A 20,349-nucleotide genomic window follows, 5' to 3' on the forward strand; every position below is an offset into this window, starting at 1 on the left:
TGTGCCTCCTCCATCTCCAGGCACTAGCATAGCTCCATGTGTCTTATCAGCAAGAATGTCTCACAGGTCGTGTGTGTCTGGCCTCCAGTGAGGTAATTATCTCCTTAGAGCCTCCAAATGAGGTCATCTAGGTGGTACCTGATTGATAGGCAAAACTCCACCCCTTTACTCTTAGTAGTTATAAATTGACAACAGATTATGTAACTACCAGAGAGCACCCTTGTCAATTTGACATTTTCACGTAACTCTTTAGCCATATATCATTTTCAAATAATATAATCATATATGTGCCTAACAGGATAAAACTAAAATGCATACAATTCAATATGTGCTACCTTCATTTAAACATAACATTCTATAAGTGAACAAAAAATATCCTCTACTTGTGAACACCTATACCATAATCCTACAAAAATATTCCTATGAATATATTCTATGAAAATTTGTAAGCCAGCCACTTCATACCTTTATCTGACCCATTTCTATACTACCCACTTACATCAACCCAGTGCTCTGAGGAAACAATCATATTCTTTGATGTGAAGAATCTTCATTCCAGTTGGAACCTTGTGAGTGTGCATCTATAAGCAAAGTCAAATTCTATCTTTAAATGATTCATATCTACTATTTTGCCCTTCCAATATGTTACTACTTCTGAAATTTTGGTATGATTTTGTTTTCCATTTGTCAATTTGTTCATATATATTTTTGTATTCTTCTAGAATTGTGCCGGTGTCCTATGATTTCCTTAAGCTACTGAGAAGACATTAAGTATGTATATTTAATTTTGTTTAACCAGGTAACATCAATAGTATTTATTCCTTGGAAGGTTTTTTGGTTATTTTGATCACTTGCTTGCATCTTGCCCTTTTTGTGTGTGATGTTTGCTGTCCTCAAGACACTGTAGTGTTGCTGTATTAATTTTTTGATTATGTTATTTTCTCCACCCTGATTTACTTTAATATATCTAGAAAATGGGATGGGCATGCTCCTCTGGTTGCTAGTTTGGTTACTGGCTCTCTTGATTGATTGGGTGGGGGTGGGAGGAGAAAGCACGAGAGGAGTTAGAGGTAAGAACTAAGGAGGCAACTTAAAAAGCAAAAAGTGGCATAATAGTATAACAGTGGGGGAAGGCTTGGTTCGATTCTCATTAGGAGGGTAGGAGGGATTCTTGTCATCACTGGGAGGTAGCATGGTGAAAGGGGAGTGAAGAGACCACCCCTCTTCAGTGTAGTTGCTGGAGCAGTTGTGGGTGAGCAAAGCCCTCATTGGATGCTACTTGCAGCAATTCAAAATGCCTGTTATGCTTAGGCCATTGGCAAAATTCACCACTCCATATGCCTTCTTGTGCAGTCTTTGTTTAATCCCTTCTTCTGATCACTGTCTATCTACTTCTTTATAATTTCCTTTGTGCTTCTGGGTTCCAAGATTGTCCATATTTGTTTCACTTGGCTTCTTGTGCCTGTTGTGGAAGATCTAGATGGTGTACTTGCCTAGTACACCATCTTGGTCACACCTCCTACAGGCTGTCTTATCCACTTTTATCTTGCACATCACTGTACCCCTATAAATTTCACTGAGGTCAAAGGTGCCTGGATGTTTGTAAAGCCAATCTCCTACCTTCACACATGCAAATAAGGTGCCCTGGTGGCTCTGAGTTGAGTTCAGCTGCTAATCAGTCAGCAGTTGGAATGACCAGCTGCCCTCTGAGAGAAAGGTGAAGCTGTCTGTTCCTGTAAAGGTGAACAGTCTTGGAAGGCCTGTGGAGCAGTTCTGCTTTGTCCTAAAGAGTCTCTATGGGTCTGAACTGATCCAATAACATTGAGTTTAGGTTTCGTATGCAATGTGTCTTACCAGTAAATCTAGTCACTGATACTTCTTTCTTACCAGGTGCAATTAGCATAATGCTATTAATCTAATAAAACAGTGTAACATTTTGTGAGAGGGAAAGGCAATCGAGGTCCCTGTGGACGAAACGATGATTTGGGGCTTGAAAGCTGATGTATCTCTGAGATAATGTCATTCTCTTATTTTGCATAGGTCAAAAAAGCAAGTTGAATAGGGATGTGGTAGGAATCACCATACCAGCATCTTTCAATTCCTTTACGATGCCAGTGATTTCTGAAACCCTCCAATGAATATAGTATTGCTGTGGGCTTACAATTTTCCTTGGTAGGGGGCAGTTCTAATGGCCCTTTTGTTCTTTCTTATTATAATGGCCCGTATTCCATGGCAGGCACCGAATACAGGGGGCGGGGGTGGGGGGTAGGGGTTCTGTATCTTGCTGAATACCTATTCCAGCTATATGTTCTGAACGGGGGAAATCACTATAGGATGGACAAATTGGAGCTGAGACTCCATTAATAAACATTTGTGGTCTCCTGGAAGTAGTATCAGTTCAGAGCTAGTGTCAAGTAATTCTCAAAAAGTCTGATCATTTCCTTTCCCCAATGTACAGGGACTCTTGCAAAAGGCTGTTAAGAAAGATTAAGAGTATACTTTTGGAGAGTGCAGTGGGTCCTTTTTCAGGGAGACCTAGCCTTCTCTTCATTCAAGGGAAGTAGATCTTTAACTTGGAATTGATGGAGGGGTTGAACTATTCTGGCAATTCAAGTCAGAGTATCTTCAAGGTAGATTGCTGTTCACTTGACCTGGAATTCTTCTGGTGGTACAAATTACCATTTATACTCGAGTATAAGCCGACCCGAATATCAGCAAAGGCACCTAATTTTACCACAAAAACTTCATTAAAAATGTGCTGAAAAACTTGACTTATATTCGAGCATATACGTTAAGTATACTTTTAGTAGCTCTCTCACCTATTTCACTCCTAGGTACATAACCAAGTGGTCAATGCCACAAGTAGCGCAAAACCAGCGAAATATCTATTTATTTCAAGGGAATGGCTCATGCACTTGTCGAGACTGGCAAGTCCAAATTCATGCGTCAATTATCAGGCTGGAGGCTTCTCTTGACTAGATGCAGAGGCTGAAGAACCCAAAATTGGTAGGTTGGATGGAAGCATTCTGGTTAATGCTCAAAGGCTTGGAGGTTAGAGATTGATGAGTCATCAAACGCAGAATAAAGAGTTTGGTCAGATCCATATATACTGGATGCAGCACACACCCTCAAGTAAACGTGACCGGCTGCACACATCAGATCACAAAATGGAGAATTATTCTATTAGATTGTAGAAGGATACTTAGCTCACGGTCTGTCAAAACATTGAGAAGCACAGCCTACTCAAGATGCTACGTAGCATTAATCATCACAATGACTTGGCAAATTAGAGGCACAGCCAGGAATAAAGCTTAAGTCTCTTGCTTTCCACCTGGTTCCTCCCCCTAGCTCAGTACCCTTATTAGTGTTAAAGAATAATCTCGAAAGGGAAATGGTTGCACCCTTCCCCTCCCCAAATCTAAATTATCTTCTAATCTATTGCTTCTAACTTATTACTCACCTATCTAAATAAATAAAACATAACTAAGAGTAGGTGGGAGTGAATATAACCCACTGTATAGATGAATTACTTAATTGGTAAATAGTCAAATTATATTTCACTTAACTATGTTACAGGTACAAATAAGCTGCATTAAAATAAAGTAACAAAGTAAAAGTAAACAATGCACATATAAGAATTCACTTTATGCAAATTAATGTAAAATGTCCAATAAAGGAAATTTTGGCTTGAAAATAGACCATACATACAATTTAAATGGCTCCTAAAATCTCAATTCAAAACATTCACAAGACACCCAAATACCCATTGAATAGCAAGACGTTACTTAGAAAAAGATCAATGAATGTACTTCTAGAATGGCATTGGAAAAAAGCATGTTTCATAAACATCATCAAAATTCTAGCTTCATCCACAAAAATTACGGATAGCCCAAATTCAGAATACACCTTGTTGTCCTGTAAGGGAACATATTCAGCTGCAGTTGTATATTTGGGGGCTGCTTTTCAAATTTATCCATAATGTTTTATATATAAATAGATGCATAATTAAAGCCTTTATCCGAGAACATATAAGTTCCCCTCACAGGATGAAGCTAACTATCTAGAATAAAAATTTTAGTGTCTTTCACTGGGCATTTTATAACTTTACATAAATATGTTTGCAACATGTTTGATTGATCAATTTTTAAAAAGTCCTAAAAATTCATGATGCTTACTTCCTAAGTTCTCTTGTTACTTCTAAAAAGTCAAGTTTAATGGAGAAATAAAATTTTCAAGACAAAATCTGATTTCTAAAAAAATAAAAGACTGAAGATAAAATCTATGTGAAATTGGCTGAGTATGACTAAAGTACTTTTAGTTAAATGTGAAAAGAAACAGCTAAAGTGAACTACTAAACACATCAGATACGTGATATCTATATTTGCCTAGAAAATGCTTAATATCTTTCAATTTGATTACATTTATATTGCATTTACTAAGCAGGACTTTTTGGAGGAAAGTATTTTATATGAATCACTTTATCAAAAATTGAGAATAGTAAAATTTACATTTCTGAACATAAAATATACTTTTGAAAATCAAAAGCAATGAATTAAAATGAAAAATATATCTCATTAAAAAGGTCAATTACTTACTCAACATAAACTTATTTACAATAGAATTTAATATATGAGCATGATGGCTACTTTAGAGCGTGACAGTTAAATACTGTTACCTAATATCAGGAACACACCATTACTTTTGGGAAGGAGCAGTCGAAAGTTCTCTTTATTGGTTTTATGAGTCTTTGAAAGATGCAACTCATTTATATTAGTTGCTTTTATAGATCATCATTGTTATCAATTTTACTTCCTTCAGTATGTCAGATTATTCCATTTTGTCTGTGCAATCCTCAGCTTTCCCTGTCTGAGTCCACTCATCTGTATTTTGAAAAAGGCCTTCAGCTAAAATGTAATTAAATTGTTAGCCAATCTATTGCTTCTATCAGTTTCAACTAGTTCATTTTTCTCTTCATCTGTATCTACAGGATCATACAGTTCAGGTGTAAAATAGATAGATTCATCTTCTGCTTCTGTTTCTTCAAAAGCTCTCTCTGAAGTGGAAAGTTCAGCATCTTCACTTCCTAGAGACACTTCAATGTTCGCATCAAGGGCTTTTTCATCACAAAGCAGCTGTTTCAGATGATCTTTTTCGGTAAGAGCAGTATCATTTTTTATTGATGAAATAATGGTTTGAGGTTGAAAGCAAGATCCAAGTGATGTGTTAGTAGCTAGAGATGAAGACTCACATTGAGCAGCGAGTGGCAAAACAGTTTTGTTTTCCATTTTAATAGAAGCGCTAGAGGTACAGTCCTCTGATGCCTTTGCAGTCAGTATTTTACTAGTAAAACACTGAAAGCTAGACCAAGTAATTCTCGTTGTTTGTTTGTTGAAAGTTGGGCTTGCAGATCTGGAAATCACCTTTATCTCTCCTTCCATTAATTGGACAGGCTCTTCTGATAATACTGGAGTATCTATGAATACAAAAATTCAAGTTATTAATCCTATCCTTAGTGAACATAATCATAGTTATATTAAAATGATTATTTCTTAGAAATACTTCTATAACTCATAGGCTACATAATGTAGAGCTACTACTGAATAACAAGACTTCTATTTTAAAATTTAAAGCATCGCATATTAACTCTAAAAGAAATCCCATAATTCTGAAGTTTCCTAGCCTAATTTATAATGCTATTTGGAAAACTATCAAATTCTACACTGAGAACAGAGGCTTGAATGAGAAAATGGTGGTAAACATGACGAGGAAGAAAGCAGAGTAAGGGAGAGAACAGACCATAAAAATCTACCTTAGAAAAACAAACAAAGATGAATTCTCTTATTTAATAAGTAAGGAAACTAATAAGCAGACAAGTTATTTCTTCAAAGTTACATACTCATACCAGGTCTACAACCTAAATTTCCTTTCAGTATAATGGCTTTGAATTTAGAATGACATTTATTCAGAATAGAAAAATATTGTGAAATATTTTAAAATTGATATAGTAAGCTATCATGACATATGGATGAAAACTATTAAAACAATATTCGATGATATAGACCGGTGGCTGGTAATCTTCTGTGTAACAATCCAGTGAGCGTATTCAGATTTGTGCAAGGCTATGTTCTCTGTATGTCACCTACTGGATACTGTTGTTTGAGCGCAATGTGTAGGACTACTCAACCCTACTCTTGTACGCAAGATGCAAATGAATGGATGTGGCTGTGCTCCAAGAAACTGTACATAAAACAGACAGAAAGTTGTATCGATCCACTTTATAGAAGAGAGCCTCCTCTTCCTCCCAAGGAGCAGCTAGTGGGTCTAGCAGTGTTCGTTTACTTCTAATAAGTTATTAGTGAAACATCTCCATCTGGACAATGCAGTCATACTTGTTATTATATACAAATGTATCTTTTAGTAAGTCACTTAACTCCCTGCACTAAGAAATTAAGCTACATTTTTACATACTCTTAGAATAGCAATGACCATTTGGATAGTACTTTACAATGTGGTCATATTTGTTATTTTATTTGATCTTCACAACCAAGAGGGTAGCTATATAGATAGTACTTTTTCTTTCAAGACTCAGAAAGGATAAGTAACTTACTTATAGTCCCAAACTTAGCTAGTGGAAATATGTTCAGGTCTCCTGACAAAAGTCAGTTCTCATCCCAGTACATTATATGTTTTCATTATCATATGATAAGATCTTACCTTACAAAACAACAGATTTAATTAAATATGTATTAAATATGTCAAAATAAATATAATTTCACTAAAAGTAACAAAAGATTTCTCAATCAAATGTAAATGAGCAGAACTGTTCATACGTTTCTTCTTTCTGAAGCTGCTGCCTCTTGGTGGAGATGGAGTTTTGGCTAGCTGTTTTGGAAATTGAAGCTCCTGGACACATCTTTTCACATCAGCTCCCCTTGGGCGTTCTGGTGACAGATGAGTTTCTACTGCCAATAAAGAAGTCGGAGTACTGTCCTTCAAACAGGTCACGTCACGCACATCCTCACTGGCCTGAACAGACTTGCTATCATCCCCTACAGATCCATCAGTGACCTTCAGCTGCTTTTTGGAAAACTCAGTCAAGGACTTCAGCGCGCTTCCAAATGTTGAGTGGTGCTGAATCTGCTGTCGCACCCATTTAGAAAGCCCTAAGGGAAAAAGTAACATCAGGGACAATAATTTACTCACTTAGTTTTAGGTATCAGGTGTTATGCATTAGGATAAACTCAGATACATTTTCCAATAAAGTAATCTATCTTGCCTTTACAGTACACAGAATCGTTCTGAATAATTTTCCTGTTATATATATATCTTCTTATGGATTATGTGCTCATACATGAATAATACTTATCATTATATGTAGTTATTGACTTGAAAGAAGGAAAGGCTAACGGGAGTAGAGGAAAGGTTAACATTATTCTACAATGATAATAACTAACAAATATGGTAGTTTAATTTCATCATAATTTCACATAAAAAATTCCAATCTTCTTCTTGTTAGAAAATTAGGAATTTGCAAATAATATAACAGCTTGTCCTAACTTTCCAAATTTGACTGCTTTTACAAAATTTTAAGATTCCAATCTCAGCTTTTTCTAGTGAGTTCCCCCTTCCAAGTCCCAAGTAAACCATTTTGGGAAGTGAAAAAACAGTGTTTTATGGGAAAATTATATCCTATTCTGAACTTCTATTTTATCTACTTTCCAGTTTGAGATAATCAAGTTGTAAAGGACATAATTTGAAAATGGCATAAAAAGAAACCATATTAAGAGTATAGGATATTTTGCAGTTTGACTCACTTCAGACTGAAATTCAGTCAGATGCACGAGGGGATACCCCACAGAAAAACTGGAACTTTTAGCCCAAAGCTATGAAGTATTTACATTTTTTACAAAACAACCATATCACCTTCAGAGTACTCTCCATTACACCCAATACATTTGTCAAATTTGTGATTCCATTCTTGGAAAGATTTTTCAAACTCAACCGTTTGGACGGCTGGCAGCACCTCCCTCATTGTTTACTTCACCTCTTGTATGTAGTCAAATCGCTGTCCTTTCATGTCCCTCTTCATTCACGGAAACAAAAAGAAGTCACAGGGAGCACGGTCAGGTGAGTAAGGTGTGTAGGGCAAGAAACAGCAGATACATGCACACTAGGATAGCTATGTGAGCAGGTGCATTGTCATGGTGGCAAAACCAGTCCCCTGTCTGCCACAAATCAGACTTTTTTTTTTAAACAAAAGTTTGTTCTTAAATGTATAGCAGGCTCCAAGACAACACTTCATTCTAACTATAGGTGACAACAGATGTTTTGGCAGGGAATCCAGATGTTTACACAGGAACAGAATCAAGGGTCATCATGACCTGTCACCAAGAACAGCTTACTTTATGCCAGATTTCTCAATTCCACCTGTGCTCAGGGGACCTGGCCCTTCCCCATGGCCTTCACTTTTAGCTCCTGAAGTTTCTTCCCTTCTTCTTTCTGTTTCTGCTTGAAAGCCTTCCCTTCCTTGTCCATTTCCTTGGTCTGCTTCTTGGGTTGTTTCAGTGCTTCTTCTTGCCACCTTCATGGCCCAACATGGTGCCTGCTGTCCCTTCCCAGACCTGCCACCGAAAAGCAGAGCTCCCAACCCCACCGCTTCAGTGCCTGGATTCAATCAGGCCTTTTTGGTCACACACTGTTACACTATCTTTTCAGAACCTCTAAATAGAAAGCTTGATTAGTAGTCTGACCTGGTGGAACGAATTCCAAATGCATTATCCCCGTCACATCAAAAACCAATGAGCATCATCTTGATCTTTGATTTCACTTGACAAGCTTTTTTGGGGTGAGATGACAATGGCATCTTCCACTGGCTTGATTGATCTTTGGTTTTGAGGATGTATGAATGGCACCATGTCTCATCACCTTGGGAAAAAGTCTGGGTCACTTTGGAGCTGTTCATTCAGAGCACTTTTCCACTCGATGCTCTTTTTCCTGGTCAGTTAGAACCCAAGATACAAATTCTGTAGCAACCCTTCTTATTCCAAAATCTTCCGTTAAAATTCACTAAACCGAGCTCCAAGATAGTCCAGACCACTTCTCCATCTCATCTTGACAATAGTCCATTGTCGATCTTTGAGCACAAGTACATGGATTTTGGCAACATTTTTATCCATTCGGGAAGTTGACAGACATTCAGAATGAGTTTTGTCATCAATCAACATTTCACCTTTTTTGAAACGAGAAAACCTTTAGTAGTACACTTGAAATTTTCCCATAGCGCTGTCCTTGTAAGCTGTGTTCAACATCACAACAGTTTCTGTGGCATTTCTCCTGAGCAGGAAACACAATTTCAGAGCCGCACACTGTTCTCTTAAATTCGCCATTACAAAAAATGAGGTCCAAACAAAACTGCTTTTACAAAAAAATTCACTGCGATCAGAGAGAAGCTTCCAGACTATGCCACTCAGTGTACTAACTCAGAGCGAGCTGCTCTATGTTCACCTAGCAGGGAAATGCATAGTACAAAATCTCTGCCCAGCAGAGCTTTTCTCCCCCGTTTTTTGGGGTACCCCTCATGTATGTGTGTGTGTATGAAATAAGTATTTCTTATATCATCATCTTTTGGAGGAATTATCAAAGTTCAGTTCAGAATAGTATATAGTATGAACTACTATAGTAACTGTAACAGAGAAAGAGAAATCAGGGCTTCAAAAGCAATTTTGGATACTATACTATCATTTCAAAAATATTCTTTTAGTTGTTTTCAATGACCTTTTTTTTCTAAGTATATTAGGTAAACTAAATTTAAACAAAAATGACACATTTTATGCTGTGCAAACATTAGCAAAATAATGAAAGAAACACGAGTGTCAGAAAAGTAAAAAAGCATGCAGATTATTTAAGGTATTTATTTCTAGAAACCGCTAAAAAAATTTGAACCAAGAGGCAAATTGAAGATTAAGACTTGTAATTAAGAGAAATAATCTTAAAGAAGTTTAAAGTTAAACCTAAAATAAATATTTCCTGCTGGTGATACTAAACTATTATTTAAAATTTTTAATCTTAAAGTTCTGTATTTATTTATTTAAGTTCTTTGTTTTTGTTTTAGGGAAATACACACACACACACACACACACATATACAGTGGAACTCTCAAAGTCTGAGGGGAAAACGTATTATATTTACCTTTTGTAATCAAAGAAAACCTTTTAAGTATAAAATGTCATTGTTTACTTTGAAAAACCTCTAAGAGTTTGAGCTCCACCTGCTGATTAAATATGAGCACTTACCATTTTTGCCTTTAGTTATACCTTGACCTTGATTTACACAGAAAGGGAGTGGGGAAAACAAAGCAATGTATTTGGTTTAGTCCAGAATGATATGCTTTAATATAAAATTAGATATGGCAATTACAATGAAATGGAAAAATTAAGAGTCCATATCCAAAACTAATCTGAAACAAATTTAAATGTTAGCTTCTCTTCATAATAGAACCACACATACTGTCATAAAGTCAATTTTGACTCATAGTGACCCTATAGGACAGAGTAAAACAGCCCTTATGGGTTCCTGAAACTGTAAATCTTTACCAGAACAGATAGCCTCATTTTTTTCCCCATGGAGTGGTTGGTGGGTTTGAACTGCTGACCTTGTGGTTAGCAGTTCAATGTGTAGTCTACTATGCCATCAGGGCTCCTCTATAATAGCACAGTATGAACTATCTTTAAAGGTCACATCAAGATGTAAATATATCTCTTGGTTATGTGACAATACCTGGATTCCTGGTCTCCACTCTGGAGGAACATAGTTGCTTGCTGGAAAAAACCACAGGCACTATCAGAGGGGCTCCTCAACAAAGTCGTGAGGAAAATGGAATTGAAGATCATACAATTATCCATTTTTGAGGCCCCCTCATAGTTGTTGATTTGAATGGGAAAAGCCCGTGAGGGCCTACTTCATCTTATTGAATGCAGTCCTGCGTTCCTTTCAGAAAACACTCGCCCTGATGAGAGTAACTTTTAAAACAACGAAAGTAGCTTTAAAGAAAAGCAAACCAAATACAGTGTAACAGAACAAAGGCATAAGGAGCCCAAAGCAGGCAAAAGGCCATTGGCCTGTGCACTTCAATGTGAATCCAAGCTTTTGGAAAATTCATTTCTAAGGAACAGCTTTTCCCTTGGTGATGCTGAATTTGTTAAGTAGTGTTTCCTTCCGTTATGCACAGGCCTTTGAGCTGGAGCCTGCTCAATCGGGCCCTAACTACATGGAAGGGCACCACATTCCACACAACATAGAAAGATCCTAATTGATTTAATGTCATGTGGATAAGTAACCAGAGCTAGAGATTTTTGTAAACATCCTGAAAGACTAGATATTTTCATCATTAATGTAAATATTTCATCTATGTTATACCGGTTCTAATTCTCTGCCTTAAAAAATAGAAGCCATTAATTTCCAAAGATTGCTATTTCAGACTATAATCCAAGCCCAACCTTACCAGATGTGTAGCGCTCTGGATTACTTCTGAAGCGATCATCCACTAGAATAAGTGCTCCCCAGTCACTTTTGTGGCGAATACACCTACAGGAAATAAGGCGGGGGTCGACCAAACATACCAAGGAATAAAAATCCAGGTCCATACTCGCCGGCACAGAAGATTAAGAAAATCCATTATTTTGTCAATTATATGTTCAAAGTCTTCATTTGGGGGAGGATTATAGAAGCTATTCAATACAACGCAGATGTACAAAAAAAAATCTTACTTCTGTCAACTATTATGTTAGATGCATATACCATTTTGAAAATCAAGAATATTATGAAAAATATTTCCAAGGCCTTTTTCCCTATCTATAGAATGTTGTTTATCTTAATATCTTAGCTGTACGTTTCGAGCAGATGTGTTTCATTCCTAAATTGCTGGGTGTTTTTAATCATAAATGAATGTTGAATTGTGTCAAAACTACAAAATTTGTAGTTTTTCCTCTTTTTGCATCCCTAGGATAAACCATGTCATGTAACAGCACCTTATTCTTATTAGATATTGATCGATCTAATAATGTTTTCTTTAAAAAAATTTTTTGATCTAATAATGTTTTCATATTATACTTTCCTCCCTAGGAAAAAGAAGACTGTCAGCCTACTCAAAGCTGAGAAAGAAAGGGGAAGGGAGTTCTTAGATTCAGTCATGTAGGTTTTTCTCAGTCCCTGTTGTTAGCCACGGCTGGGGCTGATGAATACAGAGCTCTCTGGTTTTCCCTGTCTAAAGGGTAAACGTGGGCAAAAGTGGGGACTCCTGTCTACTTACACTAACTTTTAATCAATTTTCTTTTTTTTTTAGAAGGAGATTGGCACTTTTAGAGTACTCTCAAGTCCAAAGCGTCTCCAGGCATGAATTTTAGGATTGTTTATTGTCTTTGCCACTACAGCTTTAAATTTCAGCTTTCTCTTGCCTATAAATGTATTCATTTGCTTTCTAGCTCTGCAAAATGTGTTGAAATCTCATTTGCTATTGTCTCCATTCTCATTGTTGTAAACTTTGTGGGCATATCTTTATTCTTTTATTGCCAGTGAATTTTGAGGGGGTTGAGATTAGCAGGTATGTTTTCCCCCCTCAGAATCTTTAAAGTTTAAATTTTATGATATATTTTGGTGATATCAAAGTAATCTGCAGGTTCCAAGACATCCATCTATAAATTGGGTAGAAAAGTACATAGATGGATATTGCCAACATTATATAACAGTGTTGAAAAGCAATAGAAAAGGTGCCACTCTCTTTTGATACCACCTTGGTTATGTTAAAATGGCCTATGGCAGGAAGACATTTAAATTAACAAAACAGTTCAGAGAAAAAGGTTTCACCTTTTCCTTTTTACCATTGTTTTCATACTGCCTTGCTCAAATGAGTTATGCCCATTTGAGACAAAGATTATACTTTTAGTAAAACACACCCGTTAGAAAAATCGTAGTATAGTCGTAACCTTGTCATGAAACCATCTGGCATATTCCCGGAGGCTGCTATTATATTTCATAGACTTATACTGATTCAAATACTTGTAACAGTCTTATATGGCCTTAAAAAGAGAGAAAACATTTACGAACTCAATTTATTTCTTACTTTAGACCTTCTGGATATATTTCTTGTTAAGGGGAGTGTCTCAGAGTACAATCACCTTTTCTGTCAATCAACCAATATTAGCAGTTTCACAAGTGATGTAAACTATGTTTGATTTTAACAGGATGTTTTTTCATAAAAAGTTTCTGCATGCCAATATTGATTTCTTGAAAATTAGCAAAATGACATTTGAGTCTATTTCTTCTTTTATGAGTAAAATATTAAAAGCACAACACTAGACATAAATATAATAAACGCATGCCATTCCATTCTAGAAAAGCATGTTTTGGACCACTAGAAGCTCCCTGGGCAACATGGAGTACTGGGAAAGGATAAATTTGGCATTTTTCACTAAATTGACAAGCATTTATTGAGCACCTAGTCCCAAGCCCTGCTAGTGGATGAGAATGCAAAAAGGCAAAATCCACTTTTAGTGAGGGAGACAGACATATAAACAGGCTTGTAACAAGTAATTAAATACTCTGGTTTTGCTAAAAAGGAAGCAAATAACTCTAGATCCACAGATCTCAACCTGTGAGTCACAACCCCTTTGGGGGTCGAACGACCCTTTCATAGTGGTCGCCTGATTCCTAACAGTAGCAAAATTACAGTTATGAAGTAGCAACGAAAGTAATGTTATGGCTGAGGGGGTCACCACCACATGAGCTGTATTTAAGGCTCACGGTATGAGGAAGGTTGAGAACCACTGCTCTAGACAGAGAAATAAGGTTCTTAGAGCAGAGCTTTCAAGCAGACTTTCTGTGGTAAATTTGTCGAATGAAATGTGCCAAAGCATATTTAACTTTTTGTGACTCATGGGACATATGATGCCCACCTACATTTTTTGCCTGGGGTTGAATGTGATTATTGTACATTTAGTTTAATATTGCCATCTGAGACTCTGAAGAAACAGGCCTCAGACCATCAACTCAGCTCAGATCAGCTGGGAAACATGTATCCTTCTAGTGATCAGGAGGGGCAGTTCATGGAAAAGGAGATCAGGCTTCATAAAGTAGAGGGTCAGCAAGGAGGAGGAAGACTTGACAAGGTGGACTGATTACACACCGCAACAACTGGGAGAGTGGCATAGGACCAGATACCATTTCAAAGTATTTAACGGGCAACAACGAATTGGAACTGACTTGACAATATCTAGCAGGGCAACAAAATGCTTTAAGGCTCATTTCTAGCTTTTAAAAAGTAATAATTATTTAATGTTTATGTGCTTAAATTATGGATTATTCTTCCAGTTTAACATTTCCTATGAGCAATGACCATGCGGTAGTGCGGCATATGAAAGTACAGAATGTACAAATCCAACTAAACCCACTGCCACTGAATAGACCCCATCTCATGGCTGCGATAGGACAGAGTAGAACTGCCGGTGGAGTTTCCTAGACTGTAAATCTCTATGGCAGCTTCATCTTCCTCCCGAGGAGTGGTGGATGGAGTTGAAACGCCGACCTGGCGATTAGCAGCCCAATGTGTAACCCATTACGTTACCACGACCCTTAGAATGAACGTGGTTTTGAAACCTTAGAAATGACATTAAAATGACTTTTTTTTTCATATTACCTGTTCATAACACAGCAGAATAAAAACATATGCAACTATAACCTGCACAACTGTAAGATCTCACTAAGTAGTGTAACCGACTTTCTGTCTGTATTTTATAAAAGTACTTTCAACACCCCCCCAAATCAAAACAAAAGTAAAAGTATTTTAACAGCTACACGGATTTCACTCATCTTTAGTGACTGAAAGAACAATTTACAAATAAGTATTTTTTTCATATTGGCTAGTATTTAATTTTTGTTTGCTGGCAGTTCCCCTGACAACCAGGTGTCTCTTTTTACCGGTAAAATTATCATCTGGGTTCTGGTGTTAACAAGGTAAAATTTTATGGTTTGGTGCTGAGTTTCCTTTGATAAACATTTACTGAGTACTTTGTATGCCATTCGTTATTTATCTATTCATAAGTTATTTAAGCTTCAGCAAATGGCAAGTTTTCTTTTGAGCATGATTTACACTATTTTCTCTTTTCCAACTTTCACCCGTGACAGCTATCATTGAAAATATACCTGTTCTTGAACAGACGTTTAAGGTGCAACTACTGGCCTCTTGCTAGTCAGAGGAAAGAAGAGTGATACAAATCCAACGCTTGAGGCAACAATTAGTCCAATAGAAAACACCAGTCTTAATAAATCTCAGACCAGAAGAACTAGATGGTGCCTGGCTACTTCTACCAACTGGACCGGAAGAATTACATTAGAAGGTCCTCAGTGGGAGAAGAATGCGGAACAAAACTCAAAATCATAAAAGGGACCAGACTTAGTAGATGGATAGAAACCGATGGGAAGCCCTTACTCACCCCTCAGCTCTGGAACTCACCCTGTGTTAGAATAATTAATCATTTCAGATCAAAATGGTAGCATTTGCCAAAGGAAAAAGTTCAGAGGGTTAGGAAAGAGAGACTAGTAGAAATAGGAAATGCAGGGTGGAAATGGGTAAGTGATGGTACATTGAGAGGATTGGAATGCATTAACTGAAACAAAATGTGCTTTATTTTTTAATGTAAAACTAGTTAACTGCTTTGCAACCCTTTACCTAATTCATAATAAAGCGTTTTTTGAAAAAGAAAGAAAATACTGGTTCTTAGAGTTTCTGTTAAGTGTTACCAAATTTGTCAGAAGGAGGAGAGTAGCAACACTAGCTACACATAGACTACTGGTCAGATATTACAATAACATTATATTCAGTTTCCTTCACTTACCTACCTAGGGCCTGGTTTAAGGCCCTATATGCTTGAATTTCATACCACTGACGTCCGGGTAGAAGACCTCTCGATTTTGAATGTTCGTCATTGTATCGACGCTTAAGTTCAACCTAATTTTAAAAATATATAAAGAACCTAGTAATTAGTCATAGAGACCATATTAACTTGTAATGTTTTAAATATCACATTATTAGGTAGAGAGCGCTACACTTGAGTTGTCTGACTCCTGGCAACATTACATATAACAGAAAAGGTTGTCTACTCGACAAAATAATAATTTATCAGTTATCAAGGGTGAGGGAGGGGAGGAGGGTGGGGGGAAATGAGGAGCTGATACCAAGGGCTCAAGTAGAAAGCAAATGTTTTGAGAATGATGATGGCAACAAATGTACCAATGTGCTTGACATAGTGGATGGATGTATGGATTGTGATGAGAGTTGTATGAGACCCAATAAAATGATTAAAAAAGAAAATGCTGCCTACTCTTCTGCCATCCTTGTATTGCGACAATAAGTCAAAAGCAAGTGAACCAGACAATGTTCTGTTGTGATCCATACGGCTTTTACTGACTACTATTTAGAAGTAGGTAGCCAGGCATTTCTTCCTGGTCTGGAGGCTCTGCTTTAACCTGTCCACTGTTGGTGACCCTGCTGGCATTTGAACTACTAGTAACATGGCTTACAGCACAGCAATAGAAACACAAGTTACCAGAGTATGACAAATTGACAAACAAGTGGTGAGTTATTAGACATTTTATTTTGCTTTTTAATACTGAACGTTCTTCAGTTCATTAGACTTTTTTTCATTCTTACATTCCCTCATGTATGTAATTAATTAGCTGTGTGATTTGTTTTACTGATGTAACTTACATACATTAAAATTTTCATGTGTAAGTACATGGGTTTCGACAAATGTGCAATTGTGTCAACAGCACAAGAGTTCTGTTCTAACAACTGCTTCTTGATCCATAGTTTCTGCTTGAGCAAAATCCAGTATTCTGGAACTCTCATTCTTTCAATATTATCCATGGTTTGTTATGTCTACACAGTTGCATGCTTTCGGATAGTCAATAAAACAACAGTAAACCCCCTTAGGACCAATAATGTGTAGCGATACCAGGAGGGTAAGTAAAAGGTGGGGGGAGAAAAAGGGAACTCATCACAAGGATCTACATATAGCCCCCTCCCTAGGGGACAGACAATAGAAAAGTGGGTGAAGGGAGACATCGGTCAGTGTAAGACATGAAAAAGTAATAATTTATAATTATCAAGGGTTCGTGAGGGAGGGAGGGGAAAAAGGAGCTGATACCAAGGACTCAAGTAGAAAGAAAATGTTTTAATAATGAGGATAGCAACAGAAGTACCAATGTGCTGGACACAATAGTTGGATGGATGGATTGTGATAAGAATTGCATGAGCTCCCAATAAAATGATTTAAAAAAAAAACAGAAACCATACTTTCTTGTGCCATCTCCAGAAACTGGCACAAGTAATGCCTTTCAGTATTATCCTAAAAAAACCACACAAGTAAACATCTTCATTACTCTCTGCCTTCAGCCAAGCTCAATCTGATATCAGCCATAATAGCCTTGTTCGGTATCCTCTTCTGAGTCCGGCTTGAATTACTGGCAGTTCCCTGTCAACATTCTGCTGCAACTGTTGTTCAATTATCTTCAGCAAACTTTTACTTGCATCTGACATTAATGATACTGTTCTATAACTTGCATGTTCTGTTGGGTCACTTTTCTTTGGAACAGGTACAAACTTGGGTCTCTTTTTGGATGGTGTGTCAGGTAGTTGTCTTCCAAATTTCTTGGCATACATAAGTAAATGCTTCCAGCGCTTCACCAGCTTGCTGAAACATTTCCATCGGTGTGCTGTCAATTCCTGGAGCCTTCTGTTTCATTACTGCCTTTAGCGCAGCTTTGATTTCTTCCTTCAGTACCATTGGTTCCATGCTCCCTCTTGAAATGGTTGAATGTCAAGCAGTCCTTTTTGGTACAGTGACTGTGTGTATTCCTTCCATCTTCTATTGATGCTTCCTCCTATCGCTCTATATTGTGCCCCTGGTGCTGGCCGTCCAGCCAGTTCCCAACCACAGCAGCCCTGTGGACAACAGAAGTACTGCCCAGTCTGGCATCGCCCTCACGATCGCTCCCGTGCTGAGCCCCTCGTTGCAGCTACTTTGTCAATCATCTCGTTGCTGGCCGTCCTCTTTACCATGCACGTCGTCTTTCCCCAGGAACCGAGGAGCACTATGGCCATATTTCTTCCAAGACAGATCAGTTTGTCCTTTGGCAGTCCATGGTATTTTCCATATTCTTCTCCAGCACAATTCTAATGCATCTATTCTTTGGTCTTCCTTATTCAATGTTCAACTTCCACATGCATATGAGGCAACTGAAAATGCCATAGCTTAGGCAGGCCCACCTTAGTCTTCAAAGTAACACCCTTGCTTTTCAATACTCTGAAGAGGTCTTATACAGCGGATTTATCTAACGCAGCTCTTCTTTGGATCTCTTGATTGCTGCTTCCATGAGCATTGATTGTGTAGCTAAGCAAGACAAAATTCTTGACAACTTCAACTAGTCTATGTTTATCACAATGTTACCTATTGGTTCAGTTGGGAGGATTTGCGTCTGCGGACAATGAGCTGAAGTCCCTAGTAAGGCTGCAACCCTTAATCTTCAAGTCATTCTCACTTTCAGCAATCAAGGTTGTGTCGTCAGCTAATTGCAGGTTGTTAATAAGCCTTCCCTTTAAACCTGTTCCCGTATTCTTCACCAAATCCAGCTTTTCTGATGATCTGTTCAGCATACAAATTAAATTCTTTTCAAGGTTATCCATAGTTTGTTATGCTTTGTTATAATCAATAAAACACAAGTAAGCATCTTTCTGCTATTCTCTTTGACTCAAGAGTCATCTGACATCAGCGATGATATCCCTTGTTCCATGTCTACTTCTGAATCTGGCTTGACCCTGACAGCTCATCAATGTACTGCTACAATAGTTACTAGATGATCTTCAGCAAAGTTTTACTTGTATGCAATAATAGTGACACTGTTCTATGGTTTGAGCATTCTGTTGGGTCTCCTTTCCTTGTACAATTGTATACAAATATGGATGGATCTCTTCCAGTCAGTTGCCTAAGTAGCAACTGGCATAGATGAATGAGTGCTTCCGGTGCTTCACCAGCTTGCTGAAACATTTCAATTGGTATCCATCAATTCCCGGAGCCTCGGTTTTGGCTAATGCTGTCAGTGTACACCTGAACTTCTTTCTTCAGCACCAGTAGTTTTTGCTCCTATGCTGCCTCCTGAAACGGTAGAATGTCAAAAACGAGTTCTTTCTGCTACAGTGACTATTCTTTTCACCTTTTGGGTCTTTCTTGCATTCTATATTTTGCCCATAGAATCTTTCAATATTGTAACTCAGGGCTTGAAGCTTTTCTTCAGGTTTTTCAGTTTAAGATATGCTAAGAGTATTTTTCTTTTTGGGTTTTCTAACTCTAGCTTTTTATACATTTCATTAAAATATTTGACTTTGTCTTTTCAAGCTGCCCTTTTTAGCTCTTTGATCTCGATTTTTCTTCCATTTGCCTTAGCTACTCTACGATTAAGAGCGTATTTCAGTCTCTTCTGACACCCATTTGATCTTTATTTTCCCTTGACTCTTGAATGACCTTTGCTTCCTTCACGAATGATATTGATGTCCTCCCACCGCTCATCAGGTCTTCTGTATTTAGTACTCAGTGAATCAAATTTGTTCTTGAAATTCAGGTGGGTTAGATTCATGGTCACATTAGGGCTCTAGTGGACTTGTTTTAATTTCCTTCATCTTCAACCTTGAATTTCATCTGAGCAATTGACCCAGTCAGCTCCTGGGCTGGGTTTAGTTGCTAATATTGAGCTTTTCCATCTTCTATTCCCACAGATTTAGACAATTTGATTTTTGTGTATTTCCTCTGGAGAAGATCATGTGTATAATTGCTTTTTGTGTTGTTGAAAAAAGTATTTGTTATGGATAAGTCGTTGGTCTTGCAAAAGTCTATCATGAGAACTCTAGCTTTATTTCTGTTACCAAAATTATATTTCCAACTATTTCTTCCTCTGTTTCCAACTTTTGCATTCCAATTACCAGTATCAACATATCTTGATTGCTTGTTTGATAAATTCCTGACTGTGACTGAAATCATTGATAAAATTCTTCAACTTCTTAATGACTAGGTTTTGTGGTTGATGCATAAATTTGAATAGTAGTTGTATTAATTGGATGTCCTGAGAGGTGGATAGATATAATTCTATTACTTTATGATTGATTTTGTAGTGTCCTTTTGAACAATGAAAGTCACTCCATTCCTTTTGATTGTGTTATTCCTGGCATAGTAAATCTTATGGCTTTCTGATTCAAAAGGGCCAATATCCGCCTATTTCAGCTCACTAGTGCCTAGAATATCAACT

The 20,349-nt window shown here is 37.3% G+C and overlaps 1 protein-coding gene across 1 annotated transcript in view; it reads right to left on the minus strand.

The window, feature by feature from the left end:
* Nucleotides 1-3,684: 3,684 nt before the first annotated feature.
* BRIP1 (BRCA1 interacting DNA helicase 1) overlaps nt 3,685-20,349 on the minus strand; it is a 141,991-nt gene continuing 125,326 nt past the window's right edge. The window contains 7 exon segments of the mRNA XM_075561490.1: nt 3,685-4,789; nt 4,792-4,839; nt 4,842-4,919; nt 4,922-5,473; nt 6,831-7,163; nt 11,501-11,583; nt 15,888-16,000. Coding sequence (XP_075417605.1) covers nt 4,662-4,789; nt 4,792-4,839; nt 4,842-4,919; nt 4,922-5,473; nt 6,831-7,163; nt 11,501-11,583; nt 15,888-16,000 — 1,335 coding nt within the window. The 3' untranslated portion in view covers nt 3,685-4,661.

This window comes from Tenrec ecaudatus, chromosome 10 (assembly GCF_050624435.1).
Source record: "Tenrec ecaudatus isolate mTenEca1 chromosome 10, mTenEca1.hap1, whole genome shotgun sequence".
In the NCBI taxonomy this organism is placed as follows: Eukaryota; Metazoa; Chordata; class Mammalia; order Afrosoricida; family Tenrecidae; genus Tenrec; species Tenrec ecaudatus.